Here is a 26414-nt window from a genome sequence, read left to right as displayed (position 1 = left end):
TGTATAAATGACGAAACAAATAAGATAATTTGCATCTCCTCCACTCACCTCGGTGGTGCTTTTGTATTGTGTAAAGGCAATATTGAGTGGAGCGACTTTATGAACAGAAAGGGAACACAGGAGCCTTCAAATACCATATGCTATATTTCCAGGCCAGAAAAGGTTGCCACCATGAATATATGATATGCATGTAACTTCTTCACATAAAAAGTACTTCTTGCAACATTTGATTTATTTAACAATACCAAAGTAAAATCTCACAGAGACAACTACCTTGAATTACACAGAATGCAAATAAATACATGACCATAGTAGAATTAAGGACATTACAATTGATACAAAAAAGTACAACACTTCAATAGTGCAAAATCACACAAAATACTGCACTCATTGCGATTCTTGCATTGCGTCCATTTGAAGAAGACGTGTGCTGTCCCCTGGTGGGGGAAGTACAGTAACTGACAGTACTGCTTTATGGCATGTAGGCATACATCTTTGAGGCCAACACCTGCCTACAAATACCCAATCATAATAACATAGGACATAAGACGTCACTTCAATGCATTTCATGTCTCGTCAATAGAGAAATGTTTCAATAAAAATAAAAAAAAAGTTGAAAAACATGAGAAAGAAAAAGCAATCATTCCATGTCACTAGATAAGTTAAAACAAATCACAGAGACTGACATATTGCAAAGTTACAAAGTGATTCTCAATTAAAAGTAGAGAGCATTATCTCGTCGGTGGACAAGGACGTGAAATGGCGAAGGAAAAGCAGTGAACCTGAAACTGTGGCAGGTTACACCCACCCCTGAGAAGAACAAAGATCTTAGCACCATCACATACTATAGAACAAAACATCTGCTTCCCCACCATCTGTCAAATGTGATGTCTTTGGATTGACAGGTTCACAACTTTTAAAGTGCGCTTGCTCGCTCACGAGCTTTATTTATTTTTTACAAATAATTTCCTCACCCCAACCACACACTCCATTAAAAAAAAAAAAAAACTACAGGTTTGCCAATTTATTTTTAGCCTGCATATTTTTTGCATATTGAAATTCATTTTCTGGACCACATTTATTTCCTTTGTTGGAAATAGGACCTCCGTAACAACGTCGCTTGATTAGAATGTGCATAATATATCAGTCAAGTATCTGATGTTCCAGACACATGCAATAATATACAATACAGTATGGCGCAGCTTACTCTCATCTTAATCTAAATATCCATTGAACAGTCCTGAAACACCTGAACCAGTGGGAACAAGCGTTTAGTCATTGACAGGCCTGTTGAGAACAGAGGTTTGATTCTTTGCTTTTACACAGCATCAGTTCATTCTATACAGTACAGAAGTCCTCAGATATACCAATACTGTTGTCTTGTTCAGATTACTATATCAAAAACTACTTTGATGATCAAAGTAATATGAAAATAAATAGTTGAAAATTTCTACGGCTACAAAAGTGACAACACTCCTTAACCTGATCGTACTGGTTTTGTGCATTGAAGATGCATACATCCAGTGAGACTGGAGGGAGTGGCCTCCAAAGCATTGGTCATTAAACTGGTTTAAATCATGCGAATGCCAGGCTTAACACAGCTGATCTTTAAAGAGAGGAGAGGAAGAGACCGTCAGGAGCTCAAAATGGCTGCTCGGCTGGCTGATCCGTGTAAGAGAAGATCATTAATTGTTATCATTATGGCTGATTACCAGGATAATCATTCAAGAGTACCCGCAGATGGCTTAGTAGTGAAAGATTAAATACAGATTGACTTTTAACACCCTGATGAAATGCTGAGATAGGAGCTAAATGATCAAAGTAATCTCTGTGCACTCATGCGAAAGACGTGCACTTTGTGCATCTTTGGTTCTGCATAGCACTTGTACCTTACGGGAAGTGTTAAAAAAAGCAAAACGTAGTACTACAGTTGATACGGGTAGTCTGCACAGACCACATGCCCATGAAGAGAATACATAGAATGGAAGCGCACGCATGTTCCAGAGTTCTCTGGAAAATCAGAGAAATCGCTTCTTGTCAATCCGATCTGAGAGCAGATAGAGATGACTATTGCCTCCCCTCTTCAGTTTATTCTTAGTTCGGGAGTTGGCTTTGGGTCCAAGTCAGACACACAGCAGCTCATTTGTGTGCGTATGTGTTGGCTTGGCTCCGCTTGCTGCGAGATGTGGCTGGCCTGGGTCTAGCCCTCTTAAATATAGCTCTTTGAGTTTACCCGTCTGTCTTTGGGGAGGTGCTCCTACAAGTCCTATAGGCAAGGGGACGACGGGCCATCTCTGGAACACTTTCAAAATTGCTCCTAGTTCTTCTAGGACGAAGACAAAATATCTTCAACACGAGAGCTCCAGTTGTAATTTTTCACTGGCGCCATATTGTCACGTCCTCCAAACGTCGTCAAGCTCTCCTCTGGTCAATCATGGTTATGTGTCTTTGTACCTAAGAAAGAGAAAGGAGGCCGTTGAGTATACTTCCAAAAAAGAGAAAGGCTTGAACACACAATACACCCCATGCGATACAAAAGGATTTGGCTTCGCGCCAGCTGAGCTGCACCTCTTATGGGAATTTGAAAGTCAGAGCTCCGAAAGGGAGGGAGAGAGGCATTTTGCATAACCACAAAATGTCAGTTAAAATATCTTAAAATAATCCGAAGTCTCAGTTACGCCTGTGTAGAACAGTTGCACACACAGATTACGCATGTCTTCCAATGTGCAGAAGCCTGGTCCAAGATCTGTATATGGTTTAGCCAACTCCTGACTATAGATATTCAGGAGGGCTAAAGCCCATCAGGATCTGGCGCCAGGTATGAACATGCTTACGTTCATACATAAAGGATGCGTTTAAATTAAGCAATTGTAGGCAATGCTTGCTTGAGACGTGACATGGTTGCTAGTTGTACAGTGGTTGTGCTGTGGTTGTGACCTGTTATGTGGAGGTTGTATTATGGTTGCTGTGTGGTTGTCTTACCTGCTCTGTAGGGAGAATTCTGGGAGGGCGCCCAGAGAGGTCAACTGCTCCTCCAGAGCCACAATACGGAGGCCGATGTACCCCGATGATAGCAGCAGTAGTACCACCCTAAACACAAACAATGTTTAGTCACACCCGCATATGCGGCTTCAATTCACCTCATTCAAATTGGTCATAGGCCATCCAAAATTAATTTCCTCAATCTATTGTCAGTCTTCAAAGAGCACATTCCAATGCGGCAACTTTGACGTGATGGTTTTAAACTTAGTCTTCCAGAGCAAGTAGAACTAGATCTAGAGCAGCTGGACATTTTGACGTGTTTGTGGAGTACATAACTTATTTAACCAGTCGTATAGCTTTTTCTTATCTCATCATTTAATCACGTGTAACTAGGCACATGTATGCAAATGCTTTTAGGAACACATTGGTTACCATGCCTGCAGAGCATAAGCCTAGAAACGTGTTTTGTGAAATGAGGCCCTCAAGTCTAGACACACCGAATCCCATTCACCCATAACAGTCTAAGCCAGGGGAGAGGGGGTTCTACTAAGCTATATGGAATTGTTTTAAGGTCATACCAAGGATAATTTGAGTTCGAATTTTAAGACCCCTTGAAGTATCCAAAAAATATATACAAAAATGCTGTAAAAAAAAAAAAAAAAAAAAAAAAAAAAGGACCTTTGCTATTAGCACCATACAAACACATTGAATAACATAATCACTACATGGAACAGATAGTCCCACAAACATAATCTAAAGGAAGTTTGTTCTGTAGTGTCTGTGCCATCCATCTATCTACACTACCAGTCAAAAGTTTGGACACACCTACACATTCAAGGGTTTCTCTTTATTTTTACAATGCCAAGAGTGTGCAAAGCTGTCATCAAGGCAAAGGGTGGCTATTTGAAGAATCTCAAATATAAAACATATTTTGATTTGTTTAACACTTTTTTGGTTACTACATGATTCCATATGTTAATTCATAGTTTTGATATCTTCACTTTTATTCTACAATGTAAAAAATAGTAAAAATTAAGAAAAACCCTTGAATGAGTAGGTGTGTCCAAACTTTTGACTGGTACTGTGTGTGTGTGTGTGTGTGTGTGTGTGTGTGTGTGTGTGTGTGTGTGTGTGTGTGTGTGTGTGTGTGTGTGTGTGTGTGTGTAGATATATATATATATATAAATAACACACACACACACACACATACATATTAACCCCTTTTTTTGTCACTAAACAGTCTCCTTATATACACTATATATATACAAAAGTATGTGGCCACCTCTTCAAATGAGTGGATTCGGCTATTTCAGCCACACCCGTTTCTGATAGGTGTATAAAATCAAGCACACAGCCATGCAATCTCCATTGACAAACTTTGGCAGTAGAATGGCCTTACAGACGTGACTTTCAACGTGGCACAGTCATAGGATGTCACCTTTCCAACAAGTCAGTTAGTCAAATTTCTGCCCTGCTAGAGCTGCGCCGGTCAACTGTAAATGATGTTATTGTGAAGTGGAAACGTCTAGGAGCAACAACGGCTCAGCTCACAGAATGGGACCGAGAGTGCTGAAGTGTGTAAAAATCGTCTGTCCTCGGTTGCAACACTCACTACAGAGTTCCAATCTGCCTCTGGAAGCAACGTCAGCACAAGAACTGTTAGTCTGGAATTTAATGAAGCAGGTTTATATGGCCGAGCAGCTGCACACAAGCCTAAGATCACCATGCGCAATGCCAAGCGTCGGCTGGAGTGGTGTAAAGCTCGCCGCCATTGACCTCTGGAGCAGTGGAAACGCGTTCTCTGGAGTGATGAATCACGTGTCACCATTTGGCAGTCCGACGGACGAATCTGGGTTTGGCGGATGCCAGGAGAACGCTACCTGCCCGAATGCATAGTGCCAACTGTAAAGTTTGGTGGAGGAATAATGGTCTGGGGCTGTTTTTCATGGTTCGGGCTAGGCTCTTAGTTCCATTGAAGGGAAATCTTAACGCTACAGCATACAATGACATTCTAGACGATTCTGTGCTTCCAACTTTGTGGCAACAGTTTGGGGAAGGCCCTTTCCTGTTTCAGCATGACAATGCCCCCGTGCACAAAGCGAGGTCCATACCAAAATGATTTGTAGAGATCGGCGTGGAAGAACTTGACTGGCCTGCACAGAGCCCTGACCTCAACCCCATCGAACACCTTTCGGACACTACAGCCAATTTTGTGAGAACACCGATTTTCGGGATGTCTCATGGTCTGACAAACACCGTTCTAGCGCTGTCACCTTTCACTGCAGATGCAGAAGTGCGACATAAGCGGATGCGGTAGATTGAGATGCATCCAATGCAAAAAAAACTGACATCTCTAGCTTAAACTGACAGATTGCGATGGGGATTTTTTATTATGCTAATTAGATTTCAGCGGGGGCACGGACATCGACCTTAGGGGGTTAAACTGAGCAAATACAGAGCAAGTGTAAAGATAGGAAGTTAGGGAAGCAGGATTCGGTAGATGAGTGTGGAGAGGTTAGAGGTCACTTACAGTATTAGGTAGATGAAGAGGAGAGTGTTGAGGCTGCTGGCCTCTCTCTGGATGAGGATGGAGCGGGCTTTCTCCGTCACACTCCACACCCACGAGCCACCTGACCGAGGAGAGACAGAACGACATGTGGTTAGCGCAGGCATGTAATGTCTCTGGCAGCTTTATATGCATTTTCCATTGCCAAATAAAATCAAGCAATCCCACTATGGCACACACATGACTCACTGTAAAACAACTTGCTTGTCAGTGGCTCGCTGTGATAAAGCTTTTTTTCTGTTTATGTGAGAAAAGGAGACAACCAGACACATAGGCCTACGTTGTGTGTGTGTGTTTACCTGAAAGGTCCTCTAAGGAGCTGTCACTCTGCTGCGTGTGCGTGCTCCTAGGGCTGCAGCTGCTCCCTTGAGGCACTAGATCTGAGGAGGATGAAAAAACATACACGTTAGTCCATCTCTAAAAACATTACCTTGGACTTTGCATGTGGAGGTCAGGTACGTACACAACAGATAACGTCACTTGTAGCCGACTGTAAAACTTTATTAGTCTACACATGGGGGTACTTTCTGGGGAGGTTGAACAAAGCACCCTATTCATTTAACCTACAAAATACACCATTCATAAGAAAAGAGAACACTCGCATGTAGCCAACTGTAAAACTTTATCAGTCTACACATTAGGGACTACAGGAGAGGTTGAACATTGTGCTTAAGACTAAGCACGCTCAAAGGAAATTCTCCCTTGAAAGGGATTTTTTTGTCCAGGACTAGGCTTACTCTGTGTCCAGGAAACAGGACCACAATAAAATACAATTTGTGACATGCAGCGAATACAACGAGTGTAGACTTTACCATGAAATGCGTACTTACGAGCCCTTTCCCAACAACGCAGAGTTAAAAAGTACTAGTCCAGAGTAGACCCTCCAGACTAAAGGCTGATCTTCTTCCAGACTACTATTCCAGTTAGGCGCACTCACCTATGTGTGGGCTGGGTGGGGGCGAGTCAAGGAAGAGCTTGGGTTCTGACCCGTCCAGCTGGTCAAAACTGTCCTCTACACTGGACTGACTGGAGTTCTGGGGAGATGGAAAAAGGCAGTGGGTTAAAACCAGCTTCAAAATAGAGGCCAAAACATCTACAGTAGAATATGAGGCAGTAACGTTAGGTTACGAAGGGCTGTTGTAGTATTTTCACTCAGGAATAAAAAAATAAAAACTTTAGGAAGACAATAAAAGGTAGTGATTCTAACTCACCACCAGCTTGCCCTTATCAAAGCTATTGTCCGCAGAAGAGAATAAGGTGCTGCTGTTGGCACTTCCATCCTCCAGTTGAGGACAAACGGACCGCAGGAGTTTGTAGCATGCCTCTCGGTTCCGCAAAGACACAAACAGGTACTAAAAACACACACAGGAGAGAGAGACATTTTAGCTTGGATGCCCTTTAGTCAAACTGTAACGTACAAGGTTGCAAACCTTTGCCTTCAAATGAGCTAAGTCATTGACCAGATTAAAATCTTTGATATCAGAGGTCAATGAGTGTTATGTAACTCATCGGTTGCCCTCTATTAAAGATTGACAATACAACCACCAGTATAGATCATATAATTTGATTAAGGGATGGACTATGCAGTGTCAATGTGATAGCTAAGGAAGTGAACCCTGACCTTTTCTCCCTCGATGGTGCGGATAGACAGGGCATTGGGCACCAGCAGGGCGGTGTTCTGCTTCTTCATAATGTGCACGCTGGTCACCGGGATCACCAACTGCAGAAACACACAGAGAGGAGCAACAGACCTTCACTTGCAACAGTACCGTCACATCCCTAAGAAAAAGGCTTTTCAAACAATAATCATTACTTTAGATGTACCAAGTAAAATTCATATTAATAAACTGTAGGGTTGGCTGTGCAGCAACACTCCCCATCCAACCTGACAGAGCTTGAGAGGATCTGCAGAGAAGAATGGGAGAAACTCCCAAAATACAGGAGTGCCAAGCTTGTAGCGTCATACCCAAGAAGACTTGAGGCTGTAATCGCTGCCAAAGGTGCTTCAACAAAGTACTGAGTACTTACGTAAATGTGATATTTCAGTTTTTTATAAATTAGCAACATTTCTAAAAACCTGTTTTTGCATTGTCATTATGGGGTATTGTGTGTAGACTGAATAGGGAAAAAAACAATTTAATCAATTTTAGAATAAGGCTGTAACGTAACAAAATGTGGAAAAAGTCACGTAACAAAATGTGGAAAAAGTCAAGGGGTCGAATACCTTCCGAATTCACTGTATATGTATATATTTCTCCATTAGCTACGAATAGGACATCCAAACCATTTATTCACAAGTAGGACAAAGTTCAAACCATGTTGTTTTCAACTAAAAAGCCTAGTCACCTATCAAGGGTCAGGTTTGCTTACCTTGGTGTCCTTGAGCAGCACGGAAGAGTGGAAGCATGCGTGGTGCTCGGTGACGTAGAGCCTGCCATGGTAGGGCACTTCCTTCTGCAGGGCACAGATGTAGGCTGGGGAGAAAGAGAGGACATGGGAATGTTAGTTACATAAGGCCTGGCAGCGTGATGACACAGCAAGCACCGTCTGTCGGTCAGACGGTGATGGCCGAAAAGGCTGCCAGATAACTGTGCACCATTGTCAGTTATTATGGTTTTGTGGCAACTCATGCCGCAGCATCGCCAAACCATGCTATTGTTTTAACAATTAGTTTAAAAATGTCATGAATAGCTGTTTCCATGACACGAGTATTTGACACACAGTATTTTGTTTGGAGAGCCACCTTTGGCCACCAATAATATTCCAAACGTCACTTACCATGTAGTAAGTCTTCACTCTCCGGAATGTCAGGAAACAGCTTGTGGAATGTTTTGTTGTGCTTTATAAAACTCTGTTGAACAGAAGAAAAAAAGCATGACTAAATTGACCATGTTAGAGTACTGAGAAGCCTTGAAAACTTTATAAAGCAGCTGATTCAAGCTATCCCAACCATAAACTGTGTCAAAAAGTCAAAACGAGTGAACGTACACTTTGTGAACCGCTGCCTTCAGTCCTCTCAAAACTTCTATCCACATCGAATGTCTGAGACCTTTGGAAGACAAAGCATCAGCATGACGTTACGTGAAGTCTGTGGGTTTAGCGAATTATCGACAGACATTGACAGTCAAACACAGAGGCCTTAGTTTAATTCACACATTCACAAAGAGAAAACAACAAGTGTGTTTAAGCATCTATGGTAAAATCTTGAAGTCCATATGGCTGCGTTTACACAGGCAGCCCATTTCTGATATTTTTTTCCCAATGATTGGGCAAAAGATAAGAATTGGGCTGCCTGTGCAAAAACAGCCTATGGTTGCACAGTGTGTCTGTGTGGTTACCTGACAGGGGCTTGTCTGGTGAGGTTCCTGCTCTGCTGCTGGAGCTCCAGTTGGGCCTCCTCCAGACTGAGGGCTCTCCTAGTCTTCTCCAAATTCTTGCTCTTACTCCCCTTCTTCACCGACAGTCCTCCACTCTCCACCGGGTAGCTGGAAGAGAGGACGAGAAGGGCAAAATGGATCAACCAAAACACCCATCAATCTTAAGCCATTGAGGTTTGAGGAGATAAATATACAGACAATATAAATAAAATGGTTGTTTGTATTTATAGACTCGACCAATGTCGAACCACGTAGTATCGAATATGAATACTACGTAAATAATGAAGCACTGCTTTTTCCAAACACGCCGTCTAGCCTAATGCCTTCAGAGGTCTGCCTTAAGTACACACACCATTAAGATGGATATGAATATCACCACTGGCTCAAAGACAAACCACAATCACATTTCAGCCCCTGGGATACAACAAGCAAATTGCGAAAGGAGTGAAAACCCATTATTTTGTCTTGCTGACAATTGTCACTGTGTATAATGGATAGAGGTCTGGTCTAATAAGTGGAATAGAGTAGTATGTAAATGGTAGTTTGTGGACTCGCTGTAAACGGAGTGCATTTCCTCATCTCTGACTAGGTTAACTGCAATAAAGGATCCATGAAAAATGGACAGTTGGAGGCCAAAGGCTTATCTTTATGATGCATGGAAAAGGTGACCATTTTTTCTGAGTAACCTGCCTTATCGTAACTGTAAAAAACTGTGTCAACACATCTTGTGACAAGGCTGTAAACAGCTAGTAAACCACATGCTTTCTTGGCGACTAGCTTCCTTTAAGGCTCATCACTGTATATAAGCTATGGCATAGATGAATGCACGAAACATCCCCATTCAAGCCCATTTCAAAACAGACTAGCCCAAGTAGAATCCAATAATGGCAATGTATAGCCTACAAAGTGTAAGACATCATTAGACCTAAGAAACATTGGTTTCCTGAGTTGATATTCTTTTCACAGGACAAAAACATGCAACATAAACATATATAAAAGTGCAGAATGAATCAAAGGCCTTCAAGTCTTAAAAATCTGCTACTGCATAATGATTGGTTCTGAGTGACTTCTGAACTAGTTCAGCTCAGTATGGCCACATCCTTCCAGCGAAAGCTGATTGTTCTATTACCGAAAGGAAGTGGCTTTGTGTTGAAATGGTGTGACACTTCGTAGTGGATGACATAAGGACACACGCCTTCTGCACTGACAGTCAGTGGAGCAATAAGCCTTTCCTGTACTTTAAAAAATTCCACAAGCTCAGAGTAGCTAGGCTAGACTGAGATGAAAGAAATATATATCCTTTACATATGATCTTAGCTTGAAGACATAATTACAGTAGATTTCATCATTACAGTGCAGAGAAAGTCTGAGAAGCTCAGGTGGGTTTGAGTGTGTGGTGATGCCAGCGAGCTGCTCAAACCGTCCCGTCAAGCCTTTTCTGACAGGGAGTAGAGGTTCAAACTCCCTATTCCACCCCTGGCTATGGATCCACAACAGTACGGAACACATGGTATGCCACTTGATGTGCAGCACATTAATATACTAAATCAATGCATCATCGTTTGCTAAAGATGTACTTGGGCTCAATCCCAATACACCCCCCCCCAAAAAAAGTGAAATGCAGACTTCCTATCGAGTGGTTATCAAAACTCCCATAAAGCTCTGCGACCCAAGGCTCTAAAGTTGATTCAGGAAGATGGCTGACAAAAATGTAAGTAATTATAGCTTCATAACGAATCATGTAAAAAATGTACAGTTCAGAGGAATATGTTACTAAATGTAGAGAAAAACGATTATGCATATTTGTCAAATTTCCGAAAATCGCTATTTAACAAGTTAGCCGACTAGCTAACATTAGCCAACTAGCTTGCTATATGGGCGTTTTACATTTGTATGAATTGTAATTAGTGTTTTAGGGACTCCTGAGAAAACCAGCAAGTCATCTTGTGAAACCCAGTGGATGTAAATAATCTAACTTGCTAGCTAAAGGATTTAATGCGAATTGAATGTCCAATTTTGTAAGCTTGCCTTGCTGTTCATGAAAAAATATTTCAAAGTCAATAACTTGTAATTGTTCTTTATTTGTAGTAATGTTAGAGAATGAAGATACTTGCCAATGCAAGTAACGTAGCAGTAGCTAACTATTTTATTGCTTATTGTGCAGTGGAGGATAGTAATACGTGTATGCTATGGATGTGTAGCCATATTAGCCTAATTCAGAACAGTGGTTTTAATTGTTCTAACTACAATGATTCCACTAGTTATGACTGAGTGAAGGAAATGAGACTGTTATGTCAAACAGCTATGGAATGAAAGTCCTGCTTCATTACTACTCCACACTGAGCCACAGCCAGAAGATGGGTACAATAGTACAGGCACATTGTTGTTCTGCTGTTCTCATTTGTTGCTTATATAGTAAGTACATATTTGTTGCATGAGAAATATAAGGAAAGCTATTATTGCAGCCACTACAGGCATTGTGAAAAACACAAGGCTCATCATCATTGAATTGTGGTATCAGTTTGCAGTTTCTGATGTGCGCTAGTGATGTCCCATTCCCTAAGCCTAATTTTGCTCTCCCTACCACTAGTTGTTCCGTTTAAGCAACACTCCCCAACCGAGGGACACTCGAAAACAAGAGGGGGGGGGGGGGATGCTAGATGTCATTTCCACAAAAGGCTTTTAAGTAACATTTCCCCCAATTTCTACGATGGTTGCCCACACTTGATACACAGCCAACTCTTAACCCTGCCAAGTGGGTCCTGTATAGAAAACCGGTATCAATAGAACCGTTTGTGACAGACATGGCATACCAACATTGTCTACAGTGAGGGAAAAAAGTATTTGATCCCCTGCTGATTTTGTACATTTGCCCACTGACAAAGAAATGATCAGTCTATAATTGTAATGGTAGGTTTATTTTAACAGTGAGAGACAGAATAACAAAAAAATCCAGAAAAACACATGTCAAAAATGTTATAAATTGATTTGCATTTTAATGAGGGAAATAAGTATTTGACCCCCTCTCAATCAGAAAGATTTCTGGCTCCCAGGTGTCTTTTATACAGGTAACGAGCTGAGATTAGGAGCACACTCTTAAAGGGAGTGCTCCTAATCTCAGTTTGTTACCTGTATAAAAAGACACATGTCCACAGAAGCAATCAATCAGATTCCAAACTCTCCACCATGGCCAAGACCAAAGAGCTCTCCAAGGATGTCAGGGACAAGATTGTAGACCTACACAAGGCTGGAATGGGCTACAAGACCGTCGGCAAGCAGCTTGGTGAGAAGGTGACAGTTGGTGCGATTATTCGCAAATGGAAGAAACACAAAATAACTGTCAATCTCCCTCGGCCTGGGGCTCCATGCAAGATCTCACCTCGTGGAGTTGCAATGATCATGAGAACGGTGAGGAATCAGCCCAGAACTACACGGGAGGATCTTGTCAATGATCTCAAGGCAGCTGGGACCATAGTCACCAAGAAAACAATTGGTAACACACTACGCCGTGAAGGACTGAAATCCTGCAGCGCCCGCAAGGTCCCCCTGCTCAAGAAAGCACTGAAATTGCCAATGAACATCTGAATGATTCAGAGGATAACTGGGTGAAAGTGTTGTGGTCAGATGAGACCAAAATCGAGCTATTTGGCATCAACTCAACTCGCCATGTTTGGAGGAGGAGGAATGCTGCCTATGACCCCAAGAACACCATCCCCACCGTCAAACATGGAGGTGGAAACATTATGCTTTGGGGGTGTTTTTCTGCTAAGGGGACAGGACAACTTCACTGCATCAAAGGGACGATGGACGGGGCCATGTACCATCAAATCTTGGGTGAGAACCTCCTTCCCTCAGCCAGGGCATTGAAAATGTGTTGTGGATGGGTATTCCAGCATGACAATGACCCGAAACACACGGCCAAGGCAACAAAGGAGTGGCTCAAGAAGAAGCACATTAAAGTCCTGGAGTGGCCTAGCCAGTCTCCAGACCTTAATCCCATAGAAAATCTGTGGAGGGAGCTGAAGGTTCGAGTTGCCAAACGTCAGCCTCGAAACCTTAATGACTTGGAGAAGATCTGCAAAGAGGAGTGGAACAAAATCCCTCCTGAGATGTGTGCAAACCTGGTGGCCAACTACAAGAAACGTCTGACCTCTGTGATTGCCAACAAGGGTTTTGCCACCAAATACGAAGTCATGTTTCGCAGAGGGGTCAAATACTTATTTCCCTCATTAAAATGCAAATCAATTTATAACATTTTTGACATGCGTTTTTCTTGATTTTTGTTGTTGTTATTCTCGCTCACTGTTCAAATAAACCTACCATTAAAATTATAGACTGATCATGTCTTTGTCAGTGGGCAAACGTACAAAATAAGCAGGGGATCAAATACTTTTCTCCCTCACTGTATATGCCAGTCTACTCTAGACTAGACCCCCATTTTACTGTTGAAAAGCGATATCCTAAGTATAAATACAGTAAAGTACACGCAAAGGGTACAATATATATTTTTTTGCAAAATATTGTTTTTTTTTAGACAACTGAAAACTTAAAGTAGTAGGGCATTCAAGGAGTTGGGCTGATGGGAATCAGTGATGTCAGCCTCTCCACTTGATTGAGGAACAATATAGAACAAAATAGGAAAGGCTCACGTGCGCTCCGACATTTGACGTACTCCCGTGTCACATGAAAATTGTAACGTGCCGTATCATCTCTTCCGTAGCCGTGGGGGCAGTGTTGTGTAGGCAAGGAATCTTGCTTGGTTCCTTGATCTGATATATAGGCTATGCGTCAATGTAGCCTATTTTGCATTGATAAGCAAATAGAATCTCAGCGACTGTTCAACCAATAAACCAAATATTGTAGCCTTAGAGTCGCCCAAAAGTTTACTTTGTTTAGTTGTAATAATGATTCCAGACTGGTAAAAACAGCTGCGGGATGTGCTTTTTCTCCAGCTGATATGGGAGTGAAAACATTCAAGCAGCATATCAAACTGGGATAACATTGCCAGGGAATATTATTCAATTATAAATCTGATTTTTTCACATGGAGCTGTGGGAAGCTAAAAGGCTAGCTAGCTTGCAGTGTTTAGCCAACTTGCTAGCAAGGGAAAACAAGACCGTTATTTTCCGTTCACAACAAATGAGAAGACAAGAAAACCCAAGAATCCACCCAAAAAGGTATTGTTTAAAAGTCATAACTAGTTATTACAGGCTATTGTGAAATGGTAGAACCTTATGTAGCCAACTAGCTAGCCATGTGCCTTTTTCTCTGTGTCCAAAACATGACTTTCTATTTTTAGCTGATATGGGAATTAATACGCAAGCAGCATATCAAACTGGGATAATGTTATACGTTATGCCGGCAAGTATAAGAATATTTGCCAGAGATATTTTAAAAATATTTTATCTGATTATTACACATGGAGATGTAGGAAGCTAAAAAGGCTAGCTAGCTTGCTATGTTTTTAGTTAGGCTAAAGCCAGCTAGCCACTACTAGCAAGGGAAGGAGACTCTTCCTTGTTTTCACAAAATTAAGACAAGAAAAGACTTGTGAATGGGAGTGAGACTGGCAAGGATATCAAATGGGGTCTGCTACTCCAAAACCCCCACTCCACCCACGTGCACGCATACACATAGCTCAATGGAGTAGAGCTTGTAGTAACCTTTACATGATATACAGTTGAAGTCCGAAGTTTACATATACTTAGGTTGGAGTCATTAAAACTTGTTTTTCAACCACTCCACAAATTTCTTGTTAACAAACTAGTTTTGGCACGTCGGTTAGGACATCTACTTTGTGCATGACACAAGTAATTTTTCCAACAATTGTTTACAGACAGATTATTTCACTGTATCACAATTCCAGTGGGTTAGAAGTTTACATACACGAAGTTCACTGTGCCTTTAAACAGCTTGGAAAATTCCAGAAAATGTCATGGCTTTAGAAGCTTCTGATAGGCTAATTGGCATAATTTGAGTCAATTGGAGGTGTACCTGTGGATGTATTTCAAGGCCTACCTTCAAACTCAGTGCCTCTTTGCTTGACATCATGAGAAAATCAAAAGAAATCAACCAAGACCTCAGAAAGAAAATGGTAGACCTCCACAAGTATGGTTCATCCTTGGGAGCAATTTCCAAACGCCTGAAGGTACCACGTTCATCTGTACAAACAATAGTACGCGAGTATAAACACCATGGGACCACGCAGCTGTCATACCGCTCAGAAAGGAGATGCGTTCTGTCTCCTAGAGATGAACGTACTTTGGTGCAAAAAGTGCAAATCAATCCCAGAACAACAGCAAAGGACCTTGTGAAGATGCTGGAGGAAACAGGTACAAAAGTATCTATATCCACAGTAAAACGAGTCCTATATCGACATAACCTGAAAGGTTAGGAAGGAAGAAGCAAGGAAGAAGCCACTGCTCCAAAACCGCCATAAAAAGTATCCCGAGTGGCGCAGTGGTCTAAGGCACTGCATCGCAGTGCTAGCTGTGCCACTAGAGATCCTGGTTCGAATGCAGGCTCTGTCGTAGCCGGCCGCGACCAGGAGACCCATGGGGCGGCGCGCAATTGGCCCAGCGTCGTCCAGGGTAGGGGAGGGAATGGCCGGCAGAGATGTAGCTCAGTTGATAGAGCATGGCGTTTGCAACGCCAGGGTTGTGGGTTCGATTCCCACAGGGGGTATGAAAAAAATTTATAATGTATGCACTAACTAACTGTAAGTCGCTCTGGATAAGAGCGTCTGCTAAATGACTAAAATGTAAATGTAAAAAGCCAGACTACAGATAGGCCAAGTCTCTCCAGAAATAAGGCGTTGTCTAAAACATCAGTCAATGACGATTGAGAAATTTAAGTGAAGTTGACCGGCTGCCATTCTCTCACTTCGGTTGGCAAAATGTTCCAATAATAAAACACTTTACAGTTTCAGGAGGCCAGGTTAAAACGGTTTATGGTTTCTCTTTAGGCTACCGAGTGTCTGGGTATAGAGCATGTTACATACAGGCATTAAAAGTGAGAACATACACTACCCGTCCAAAGTTTTAGAACACCTACTCATTCAAGGGTTTTGGTTTATTTTGACTATTTTCTACATTGTCGAATAATAGTGAAGACATCAAAAGTATGAAATAACACATATGGAATCTTGTAGTAACCAAAAAAAAAGTGTTAAACAAAAATCAGAATATATTTTATATTTGAGATTCTTTAAAATAGCCACCCTTTGCCTTGACAGCTTTGCACAGGTCCCAGTCATACTCACATGACTAAGCCTGGGGTGGGGCTGATATAGGAGTGTACAACAATGGAAGCAGGGTAGCCGGAGCTCTATTCAAAGCCCTGTGAAATTTCATCCCTTCCTTTACATGTTAGTCTGCAGACCATTAGGCCTGGGACTACTTTGTGGAAAACTGACCTACTGTGTGTCTTTATAGACAGACCTATAGCCTGACCAAGTCTGTAAATGTTAACAGTCGTCTGCATCTGACCAGATTTTACTCTACATTGAATTTACATTCCTTTCATAATACGCCTGGCATTGGGTTCCACCTCATGTTTTTGACAGATAGATCATACAATTGTCCTTTTCTTTAATGAAAAGTCGGAGAATGAGAATCTGAGAACAGGCCCAGTCTGTGTGTTACAGAAGAGAGGACGCATGGGCCGTGTCTCAAAGCAAACATGGGGACGGAATGTGTATGCTTAGACTGACGGTAGAAGTCGCAGGCCCTGCCACGTAGCACACGGATATGCACACATTTATTAGTGTGTGCTTTGAGCATCGCTTGGCATCTCACCGAGTCCACTGTACTGTAGCCAACTGTACATGTGACATGGGGCCAATGAGGCCCAAATCACAGAATCACATTTTTTAAATGCAACTGCCAATGAAACGCATTGGAATAACTCAAATTCAAGCAACCTGCATGCAACCAATTTGTTGCATGCTAGAGTCCCGTTGTCCTAGGGTCAAAATGACCCGCCACTGTGTTGAACCAACTTTATTTAATTTTTATATTTTTGGGATCATTTGTGAGAAGGAGGCAGTGAGACTTTAGAGAAAGTATCACTGCCTCCTTCTCACAAATGATCCCAAAAATATAAAAATGTAATAAAGTTGGTTCAACACAGTGGCGGGTCATTTTGACCCTAGGACAACGGGAGGGTTAAGGGCAATTGTAGTCTGCTGAAGTAATTTACATTATCATATAACACTGTTCAAGGCCAATTGCCATTGAGGTCTGTGCCAGTACAGATTACATCCAGCATTGTCACCTTATTGCTAACACTGTCAGCCGATAATACTCAGCTGGAATGTATTGTATAGACATGTGAATATCTGACAATCATGGCAACTAAGCAATAGGCCTACAACATTCTATACTATGGGAATGTTTCTCTCCATTGAAAGAGACCAAGTTTGCACTTGTCCCATCCTTTGTACAAACTCGTAGTATTGGACCAAGGTCCGGCCCCTTTGTAGCAGTCTCCCCACCTTCACAAACAAGGAAGTCAGTGCCCCAATTATTTTCACAAAGAAAACAATACCAGCACATCCGTAATATAAGCCTATACAATCTCTTAGGAGACAGTAAAACGATGGTGGTGGTGGTGAGCCTGACAAACGTAGGATAATAGATTGTCTGTTTGATAAGCCTCGCAGACAAACATGGTCATGAGACATTGAGGCCGTGATCTATAGATGGTCCCACTGACTCCCTCTGGTAATGGGGTTAGACATGGAGACCTTGATGACTAATCCTGGTTGGAGTCAATAGCAGGCTAAATCAGCAGTCGATACATTGAGGACATCTGTTGAAGTCATACTCACATAAATGGATCAGTATTGACAACATTCAATCACACTTAGGCTTATACCCTAATCACTACAAAATAGGCTACAATGCACTGAATAGGCAGTAGAGAGCCACACTTGACCTACCTCGCCCCATCCCTTGCCCGAGGAGGGTCTGCAGCATCCTGGTTGTACCACTGGCTCTTTCCCCTCTCCATGACCAGCCAAGCTTGTCCTAACCTGCTTCTTCAGTTACTACAGAGAGTGCCGGTCCGAACACAAGCAGCGTTTGTGAAAAATAAAGAGTGTGCTTTTTGCCCTCTGCTCTGGACCCGGGGGCAATGGCAGGCAGTCAAAAGGGTGTAAAGGTCTTTCTAGCATTTATGGCTGCATTTCAAAACGTGGAAGGGTTGGAAGAGCAGCAGCACACAGACAGTGGGCTTAAAAAAATTAAAATAAGATGGCTGGGTTCAAAGCGGCACTGTCCCTAACACTTCGTCATCCTCCAAGATTGTGTCAACTGGCGTTACCTTGGAAACAGCCAACAGTGGGAGGTGGGGGAATAATACCAGCCTCTATTCTCACCACAGGAATAACGCCAACCTCTATTCTCAACACAGCATGAAATGGCTTCAAATGACACTGTTTTGCTGAATGGCAGTCGACTTCAGAATGCCTGAAGGGAAATGGCTATAAAGCAACCAGTACAATGAGCATGTTAATGGTTGGCTTGTCCTCTTTGTGGAGGTCGTATACAGAAACAAAATGGTGTCTGTTAAAAATTACACCTCCTTTAAGGGGCACGAGGTCAAATTAACCCCATAGGTTCATCCAATTTCAGTGTAAGGCCAATAGGTTAAATGCACTGTGTTTTATTTGACACAATTAGGGTCCTAATGTAAGTGAATGAAATAAAAAAACATTGTCATTGCCCATATGGCAATGGCATCTACATTTCCAAGAGGATACAAGGAGAGGTAGCTACTTTGGACTATTGAGAGATGAGTGGCGCTGTGGGCCGTGGTGACTCATAGCCATCTCATCCTCCCACTCAGATGCTTAACAGTCAGTCTGATCCAAGGGTCAGCATGCTTAACACCTCCTGACCAGTCAGATTCCACAGCATAAACCCTTATGCAATGGCCAGCAGTCTTAAATTAACTCCTTTCAGTAAATCCACATAACAGACTCCTATAACACAGGAGGTTACCAAAAGGGCTGTAAAAGTGTCAAATGCAATAGGTCACTTTTTTTGCGTGTGTGTGGTTTACATATCTTCAGGGTAATTACATACGCTAAATAACATTATTGGCATGATCAAGCGAGTCGTCAAGACTTGGTGTTAGTGTGCAACAAAAACAGATTTGCCTATCAGCTGATGAGGTCTTCTGCATTATCAGGCCCTTTTGCTGATCACATCAATTCAATTACATTTGAAATTGAGATCACTTAATTTGCATAGCAAAAGGCAAATTGTTTGCTTTGGCAACTAGATAACGACTAAAATACAGTTTAAACATCTAGTCAACTCTGTACTGTAATGCCGCCAACTAGGCAAGAGGTGAAAAACCACAGTCCATTACGTCATGTCTGCACACACTATTCTACCTGTGCACACATTGTATGAGCTTGGACCAACAGTAGCTCCCTATCCACTTGATTTCTACCTTTGTTTGTCCACTTAAAAATCACCGGATAACATTTATAATCGACTGCTATGGTCACACAGGGGTGCGAGGGTTTATCGCAGAAAGCTTTTACCGTTGCCATTCCTGAAAGAATCCTGACACCTAAAATACACTTCCTAGTAGCAAACGAAACACCCAGCCTTCTGATAAGAGGCTGCCGTTGAGATGAGTATATCAGTTTGTACAGACGATGCGCGGATGGGCACTGAGTTATGGAACTGGTAGTACACTGTACCCGTATTGAGCAGGTGTACGATATCATCTCAAGTCTGCGAAAGCAGCTGCATTGCATAAGCTAAAGGGCATTAATATGAGTAGACTACACCCCCCCCCCCCCCCTCTATGGTAAACAGAGAGCAGTGGTGGGGAAAGGGTTGACCCAATGGTCAGTTCTTGTGTTCCCAACATGGCATTTCAGAGCCCCCGGCTGAGAAATGGATCTTACAGATCAAGGCAGTAAAAATCAGTTATTGCTCCTGGACATGACATGCTTGAGTCGTGTCTGTCATGCATGTTTTTCTGTTAAAGCATATTATTATAGGCACTTGGCTCTGCCCTATAACTTGAACCTCAAAATGTTCTACCTTTTAAATTCATTAGATTCACATGCAAAGACTGGCCTAATTGTCATGGGCCATGACAAATACAACAGTTCAATGAGGAATATATTTTCCGGTTATGAATATGGAATCATGTAGTAACCAACATTTTTAAAAATCAAAATATATTTCAGACTCTTCAAAGTAGCCACTCTTTGCCTTGATGACAGCTTTGCACACTCTTGGCATCCTCTCAACCAGCTTCATGAGGTAGTCACCTGGAATGCATTTCAATTAACAGGTGTGCCTGTGGAATTTCTTTCCTTCTTAATGTGTTTGAGCCAATCAGTTGTGGGGGGGGGGGGGTAAACAGAAGATAGCCCTATTTGGTAAAAGACCAAGTCCATATTATGGCAAGAACAGCTCAAATAAGCAAAGAGAAACGACAGTCCATCATTACTGAAAATGTCAAGAACAGTCGCAAAAACCATCAAACGCTATGATGGAACTGGCTCTCATGAGGACCGCCATTGGAATGGAAGACCCGGAGTTACCTCTGCTGCAGAGGATAAGTTCATTCGAGTTACCAGCCTCAGAAATTACAGTCCAAATAAATGCTTCACAGAGTTCAAGTAACAGACATCTCAACATCAACTGTTCAGAGGGGACTGTGTGAGTCAGGCCTTCATGGTCAAATTGCTACAAAGAAACCAATACTAAAGGACACCAATAAGAAGAAGAGACCTGCTTGGGCCAAGAAACACGAGCAATGGACATTAGACCGGTGGAAATGTGTCCTTTGGAGTCCAACTTGAGATTTTTGGTTCAAACTGCCGTGTCTTTGTGAGACGCGGTGTGGGTGAATGGATGATCTCCGCATGTGTAGTTCCCACCGTGAAGCATGGAGGAGGTGGTGGGATGGTGCTTTGCTGGTGACACTGTCTGTGATTCATTTAGAATTCAAGGCACACTTAACCAGCATGGCTACCATAGCATTCTGCAGCGATACGCCATCCCATCTGGTTTGGGCTTAATGGGATGATCATTTGTTTTTCAACAGGACAATAATCCAACACACCTCCAGGCTGTGTAAGGGCTATTTTACCAAGAAGGAGAGTGATGGAATGCTGCATCAGATGTCTTCAAGGCAAAGGGTGGCTATTTGAAGAATCTCAAATATAAAATATATTTTGAATTGTTTAACACTCTTTTGGTTACTACATGATTCCATGTGTCATTTCATAGTTTTGATGTCTTCACTATTATTCTACAATGTAAAAAAATAGTACAAATAAAGAAAAATCCTTGAATGAGTAGGTGTGTCTAAACTTTTGACTGGTACTGTATATATATATATTTTTTTAAATACATTTTAGGGATGTAGTCCCCTGTAGCTCAGTTGGTAGAGCATGGCGCTTGCAACGCCAGGGTTGTGGGTTCGTTTCCCATGGGGGGCCAGTATGAAAAATATATGCACTCACTAACTGTAAATCGCTCTGGATAAGAGCGTCTGCTAAATGACTAAAATGTAAAAATGAAAAACACTTTCAGTGTAAACTTAAAACCACTAAAACCAGATATAAAAGTATGTAGAAACATAAATGGACATATCTTAATAATATAATCTTTCAGAACTAACAATCACCTAAATAACTGTTAGTGTCAGGGAGAACTGAACATGTATTTTTTTTTTTGCAGTATTGATTTTATTATGTTTGAGCAAAAGAACAGCATTAGCAATGTCAACATTTGTAGAATTGCACAAAATTTGCTTTAAAACTGCAAAAAGTTCTCAGCTCCATGGAAAATGTGTAGAATTGCAGGAAAGTGGCTTAAAAATGCTAAAAATGTCTCTTCACCGCCAAGATTGGGGCTGACCGCGCCCACCACCTAAGTCCCTTTTTGATCCAGAAAAAACCCTGTTGTACAAAGAAACTCCAAGGCTAACAGTAGAATCCAGTCATTTTTGCTAAACTTAATCTGAGTGCCAGAAGGGCAAACAGCAAAGTTCAAATCAGAATCTAAATGGGAATCAAATATAGCAACACTAAAGTGAACATCCCAGTAACAATTCAAGCAAATATGCCAAATCTATCAATCCCAGCAATGGGCATGAACGAAGCAAAGTCAGACACTCCAAGTGATTTGGACTGTAAGTCTAGCGAGGGCTCAAGGAGGGTGTCGCTTTGCTCTGCAGCAGAGTGGTCAAACAGGACAAGGCAAACAACAACGTGCGGCTTGTGGCGTGCCGCCAGGCCCAGGGCTGGCAGAACAGTGTGCGTTTGTGAGTCATGTGGCCCATGCATGCGGGGCTCTCGCCACTTCCTCCATGTTCAGCCGACTGAGACAGAAGGCCTTTCTTCCACCGTAGCCTCATGATAGTTCAACAGTAGTCCCACCACCAAGCAGGAAATTCCCACCTGGCTCTCACATGTTGAATTAAGTCACCAAGTACAAAATGTGTACATAAAAAAAAAAAAAAGAAGAGTTAGGCTTAAATCTAGATATGATTTCTCAAAGCAAAAAGAGTGCAAGCTGATTTGAATTCATGGTTTCATGTGAATAGACAGACACTGGCTTACCCATAAAGTTATCTTAACGTTCAGATAGTACTGTAAAGAATGGTCATGTGAACGACAGTGTTTAAAGACTTGTGTGGGTAGTTTGGAGAGACAGATAGAACTATGAGGAATTCACCAGTCCTCTGTGAAGTGAAAAGGTTCCCGGGTGAAAAATAAAATAACTTGAACTTTCTTGACTTTGTGAACGAAGCCTGAGAGAGTGCTCATTAGCACCGTGCTGGGAGGCGACACACATGCCCCGTTAACCAGAACCCTGGCTTGACCATAACTGCAGGTTTAACTATAAACCTCACTCAAGCCTGCAGATGTGGTTCTCCCTTTCATTTAAGTTAGGCCTACTCCCCTTAGCTTGCAATTCAACTGGTAATTTAGGCCTTTCCTGGCCACTGGTTGTGCACTCCTTCCTGAAAACATCAAGGAGCCAAAAGGACACCGCCACTGCAGCCCCTCCCTGTCTATTCCCAGCTTCAATGTAGTACTACTAGACTTTCAAAACTAGGTTTCCTTAAACAAACTTATCTTGTAGACAAGTCAGTACATGTTATCAATGTACATTAACAACCTGAGAGATGACCCTCATCAATGTCTCTTTCACATACCATAGCTCGTTAACAGCGAAAGAGATAGCTGCCCAGGGCTAATAGGGGCTCTTTTTCCAGGGGACTGAGGGGGGAAAGTATAGCATGGTTCCTATTGGATGGGGATTAAACAGTGATATGTTATGGCCTTTATATAACGATAAGAGACCACCTGTGGGTGACCCACAGAGACTAAAAATAAAGAACGTGTCCCCGGTATGTCTCCCATGCGTGTCCCCGACATGTCTCCTCTGCTGTAACACCAGTCCCTGCTGTCTGTGGTTATTCTCAGAACAGGATCATCCCTGCCATCAGGAGGATAAATAAATAGTAGTCTCATTCTGATCCACATAGAGGAGCAGGAGGACAATGAGGTAATATGTTTGTTTTCCTCTGCGAGAGGCAATGATGAGATTAAGAACTGTCCAGAAGAACCCAAGCATTGGAACATGCAATAACAGAGCAATGTAAAATGTCAGTTTCCATACAGCTCACCACACACCCCTTCAGCTAACATGGTGGTGTAAAGCCAATATTCTGGACCCGTTTTGAATGTAAAGAAAATGCCTTTCCTTGACTGTAGGCCTGTGTTTTGTGTCATCAAGGACTTGACACGCCCCGAGTGCACACTCAACACAGAGCTTGCACACTCAACACAGCCTATACACAAACAATACCTGGGTGTTTACCTAGCTGTTTCCCTTGCTCATAATTGACACATACATAAAAACAAAAAAAAGAGCCGTTCATATTTCCACTCTTCCCTGAAACAAATTCCTGATCTGTTGTACTCTGTATCATGACATCAAAGCATCCTCTCAGCTGTAGTACAGGAATAAATTGCGACCTAATTAAAGCGTAACATCCAAAGCTAGCTAGCTATATTTATCCAATTTTATGAGGAAGTTCTATGCAATGAAATATATGTTTACATTGCCTCGGGTCCAGCAGTTTGCACAATTATGTTCCTATTTGAGACACTTTTACCAGCTGACAAGCATTTGAGACATTAGATAGTATTTCTCTCTGTAATAAAGCACTTTTGTAGGGAAAACTCATTCTGATTGGCTGGACCTGGCTCCCAAGTGGGTGGGCCTATGCCCTCCCAGGCCCATGGCTGTACCCCTGCCCAGTCATGTGATCTCCATAGATTAGGGCCTAATGAATTTATTTCAATTGACTGATTTCCATCTATGAACTGTAACTCAGGAGAGTCTTTGAAATTGTTCGTTTATATTTTTGTTCAGTATAGTTCCCTAGCCATGCTAGGCTTAGCTAGTTAAATTAAATCGTATTAACGTAGTTCCGCAAGAGTGCACAGAGCTAACCATTACAGTAGCCACCACTCGAAGAACCTAAACGTCTCTTGCAACAAAAGTAATAACTATAGAAAGTAATTCAGGGCAAATGCTTAATGCAATGATATAACATAACTAATTATATGTTGTATTGAATTCAACACGTTGTTTCTTATAAGAAGCGAATAGCCAAGTTAGCATCTCTATTAACATCCACCCATCGCTACATAGGGCTCGCGCCGTGATAGTGGTTTAGACAGAACAGTTATCTTTACCTTTCTTTCATGAAGTGTTTGATTCTGAAGATTGCCTTTTCATCTATCTTCCTTAGGAAGGTTTTCAACCTCTCTCTCTTGTTTTCGAGCATTCTTCTTCCAACCGGTGTTCGGGTATAAGACTCGAAACGCCGCTCCGCCAGAGATCTTCCACGCTGAGTTCTTTGGATTTCTTTAGCTTCTCCTTTTTTTTCTCCTACTCAATCTAGTTATGATGATAAGGGAAATGAGCTAAAATCGGACGAAGCCTATCGACCAATGGGAGAGGAAGGCAACTTCTTAAAAAAACAGTCATGTCAGACCAATTCTCCAATCAAATCGCGATACTTGACTCCTCGTCTCCGCCCATTGCCTTTTATGGGACACCAACCCTGCATCCAGAGATTGTACCGGCGAGGTCGCTTCAATTAATGATTTTTACAGTCAGATGTAGCCTACATTTGACAACATACAGTATATAGCCTAGAAAAACACACGTTCGCTTATCAGCAATATCGTGGTGCACGTGTTACATGACATTTCATGCAATTTGAAAGAAATATTGTTTGTGAAAATATCTCCTGTGAAGAGGACTGTATTACGGGTAGTAAGTAGCCTATTGTATGACTAATTATGACTTATTATAGTTACTAAGGGCTATGAACCTGGGTTAACCAGCGCTGCTGCCGGTCGTTTTTTAATGTGCAAATTACCAAAACATTCAAATACATTCAAGAACATGCCTGCCCTATAGTATATTATGCACATCCTATGTAGACTGGCTTCTGTTTATACATTGGTGTGGATTTTAATTATGGGTACTACAGTGTATTCTGAAATTATTCCGACCACTTCCGTTTTTTCCTCAATTTCTTAAGTTACAGCCTTATTCTAAAATGTATTAAATATGTTTCCTCATCATTCTACACACAATACCCCCATATTACAAATAAAAACAGAAATACCTTATTTACATAAGTATTCAGACCCTTTTCTATGAGACTCGAATTTGAGCTCAGGTTCATCCTGTTTCCATTGATCATCCTTGAGATGTTTCTACAAGTTGATTGGAGTCCACCTGTGGTAAATTCAATTGATTGGACATGATTTGGAAACCTGGAGGAAACCTGTCACCATCCCTACGGTGAAGCATGGTGGTGGCAGCATCATGTTGTGGGGATGTTTTTCAGCGGCAGGGACTGGGAGACTAGTCAGGATCAAGGGAAAGATGAATGGCGCAAAGTACAGAGATATACTGCTCCAGAGCGCTCAGGACCTCAGACTGGGATGAAGGTTCACCTTACAACAGGACAAATACCCTAAACACACAGCCAAGACAACGCAGGAGTGGCTTCGGGACAAGTCTCTGAATGTCCTTGAGTGGCCCAGCCAGAGCCCGGACTTGAACCCGATCTAACATCTCTGGAGCGACCTGACAATAGCTGTGCAGCGACGCTCCCCATCCAACCTGACAGAGCATGAGAGGATCTGCAGAGAAGAATAGGAGAAACTCCCCAAATACAGGTGTGCCAGGTTTGTAGCGTCATACCCAAGAAGACTCGAGGCTGTAATCTTTGCCATAGGTGCTTCAACAAAGTACTGAGTAAAGGGTCTGAATACTTATGTAAATGTGATATTTCCGTTTTTATTTTATTATACATTTGCTAAAATTGCTAACAACCTCTTTTTGATTTGTCATTATGAGGTATTGTGTGTAGATTAATGAGGGAAAAAACCCAATTTAATCCATTTTAGA

At 42.0% G+C, this 26414-nt stretch overlaps 1 protein-coding gene across 1 annotated transcript; it reads right to left on the bottom strand.

The window, feature by feature from the left end:
• Positions 1 to 211: 211 nt before the first annotated feature.
• si:zfos-943e10.1 (GRAM domain-containing protein 2B) lies at positions 212 to 18057 on the bottom strand. The gene is made up of 12 exons (XM_041839979.2): positions 17867 to 18057; positions 8887 to 9033; positions 8537 to 8597; positions 8327 to 8399; positions 7919 to 8022; positions 7170 to 7268; positions 6760 to 6900; positions 6486 to 6582; positions 5848 to 5928; positions 5513 to 5612; positions 2983 to 3090; positions 212 to 2454 (listed from the first exon to the last, which is right to left on the bottom strand). Exons 1-12 carry the CDS (start codon positions 17935 to 17937, stop codon positions 2439 to 2441), a joined length of 1098 nt encoding a protein of 365 aa, XP_041695913.1. The 5' UTR covers positions 17938 to 18057; the 3' UTR covers positions 212 to 2438.
• Between the last annotated feature and the right edge of the window lie 8357 nt (positions 18058 to 26414).

Source organism: Coregonus clupeaformis, chromosome 17 (genome assembly GCF_020615455.1).
Source record: "Coregonus clupeaformis isolate EN_2021a chromosome 17, ASM2061545v1, whole genome shotgun sequence".
Taxonomy (NCBI): Eukaryota; Metazoa; Chordata; class Actinopteri; order Salmoniformes; family Salmonidae; genus Coregonus; species Coregonus clupeaformis.
This window is presented reverse-complemented; position numbering and strand designations above follow the sequence as displayed.

Excerpts from the sequence above, each read along its gene's own strand:
- si:zfos-943e10.1 (XM_041839979.2), bottom strand. The coding sequence starts at position 17,937 with ATGGAGAGGGGAAAGAGCCAGTGGTACAACCAGGATGCTGCAGACCCT. Across the intron at positions 7,269-7,918 it reads TGCTGCTCAAGGACACCAAG|TTGGTGATCCCGGTGACCAG; the intron begins GTAAGCAAACCT and ends GTGTTTCTGCAG. Across the intron at positions 3,091-5,512 it reads CTCTTCATCTACCTAATACT|GGTGGTACTACTGCTGCTAT; the intron begins GTAAGTGACCTC and ends GTTTGTGTTTAG.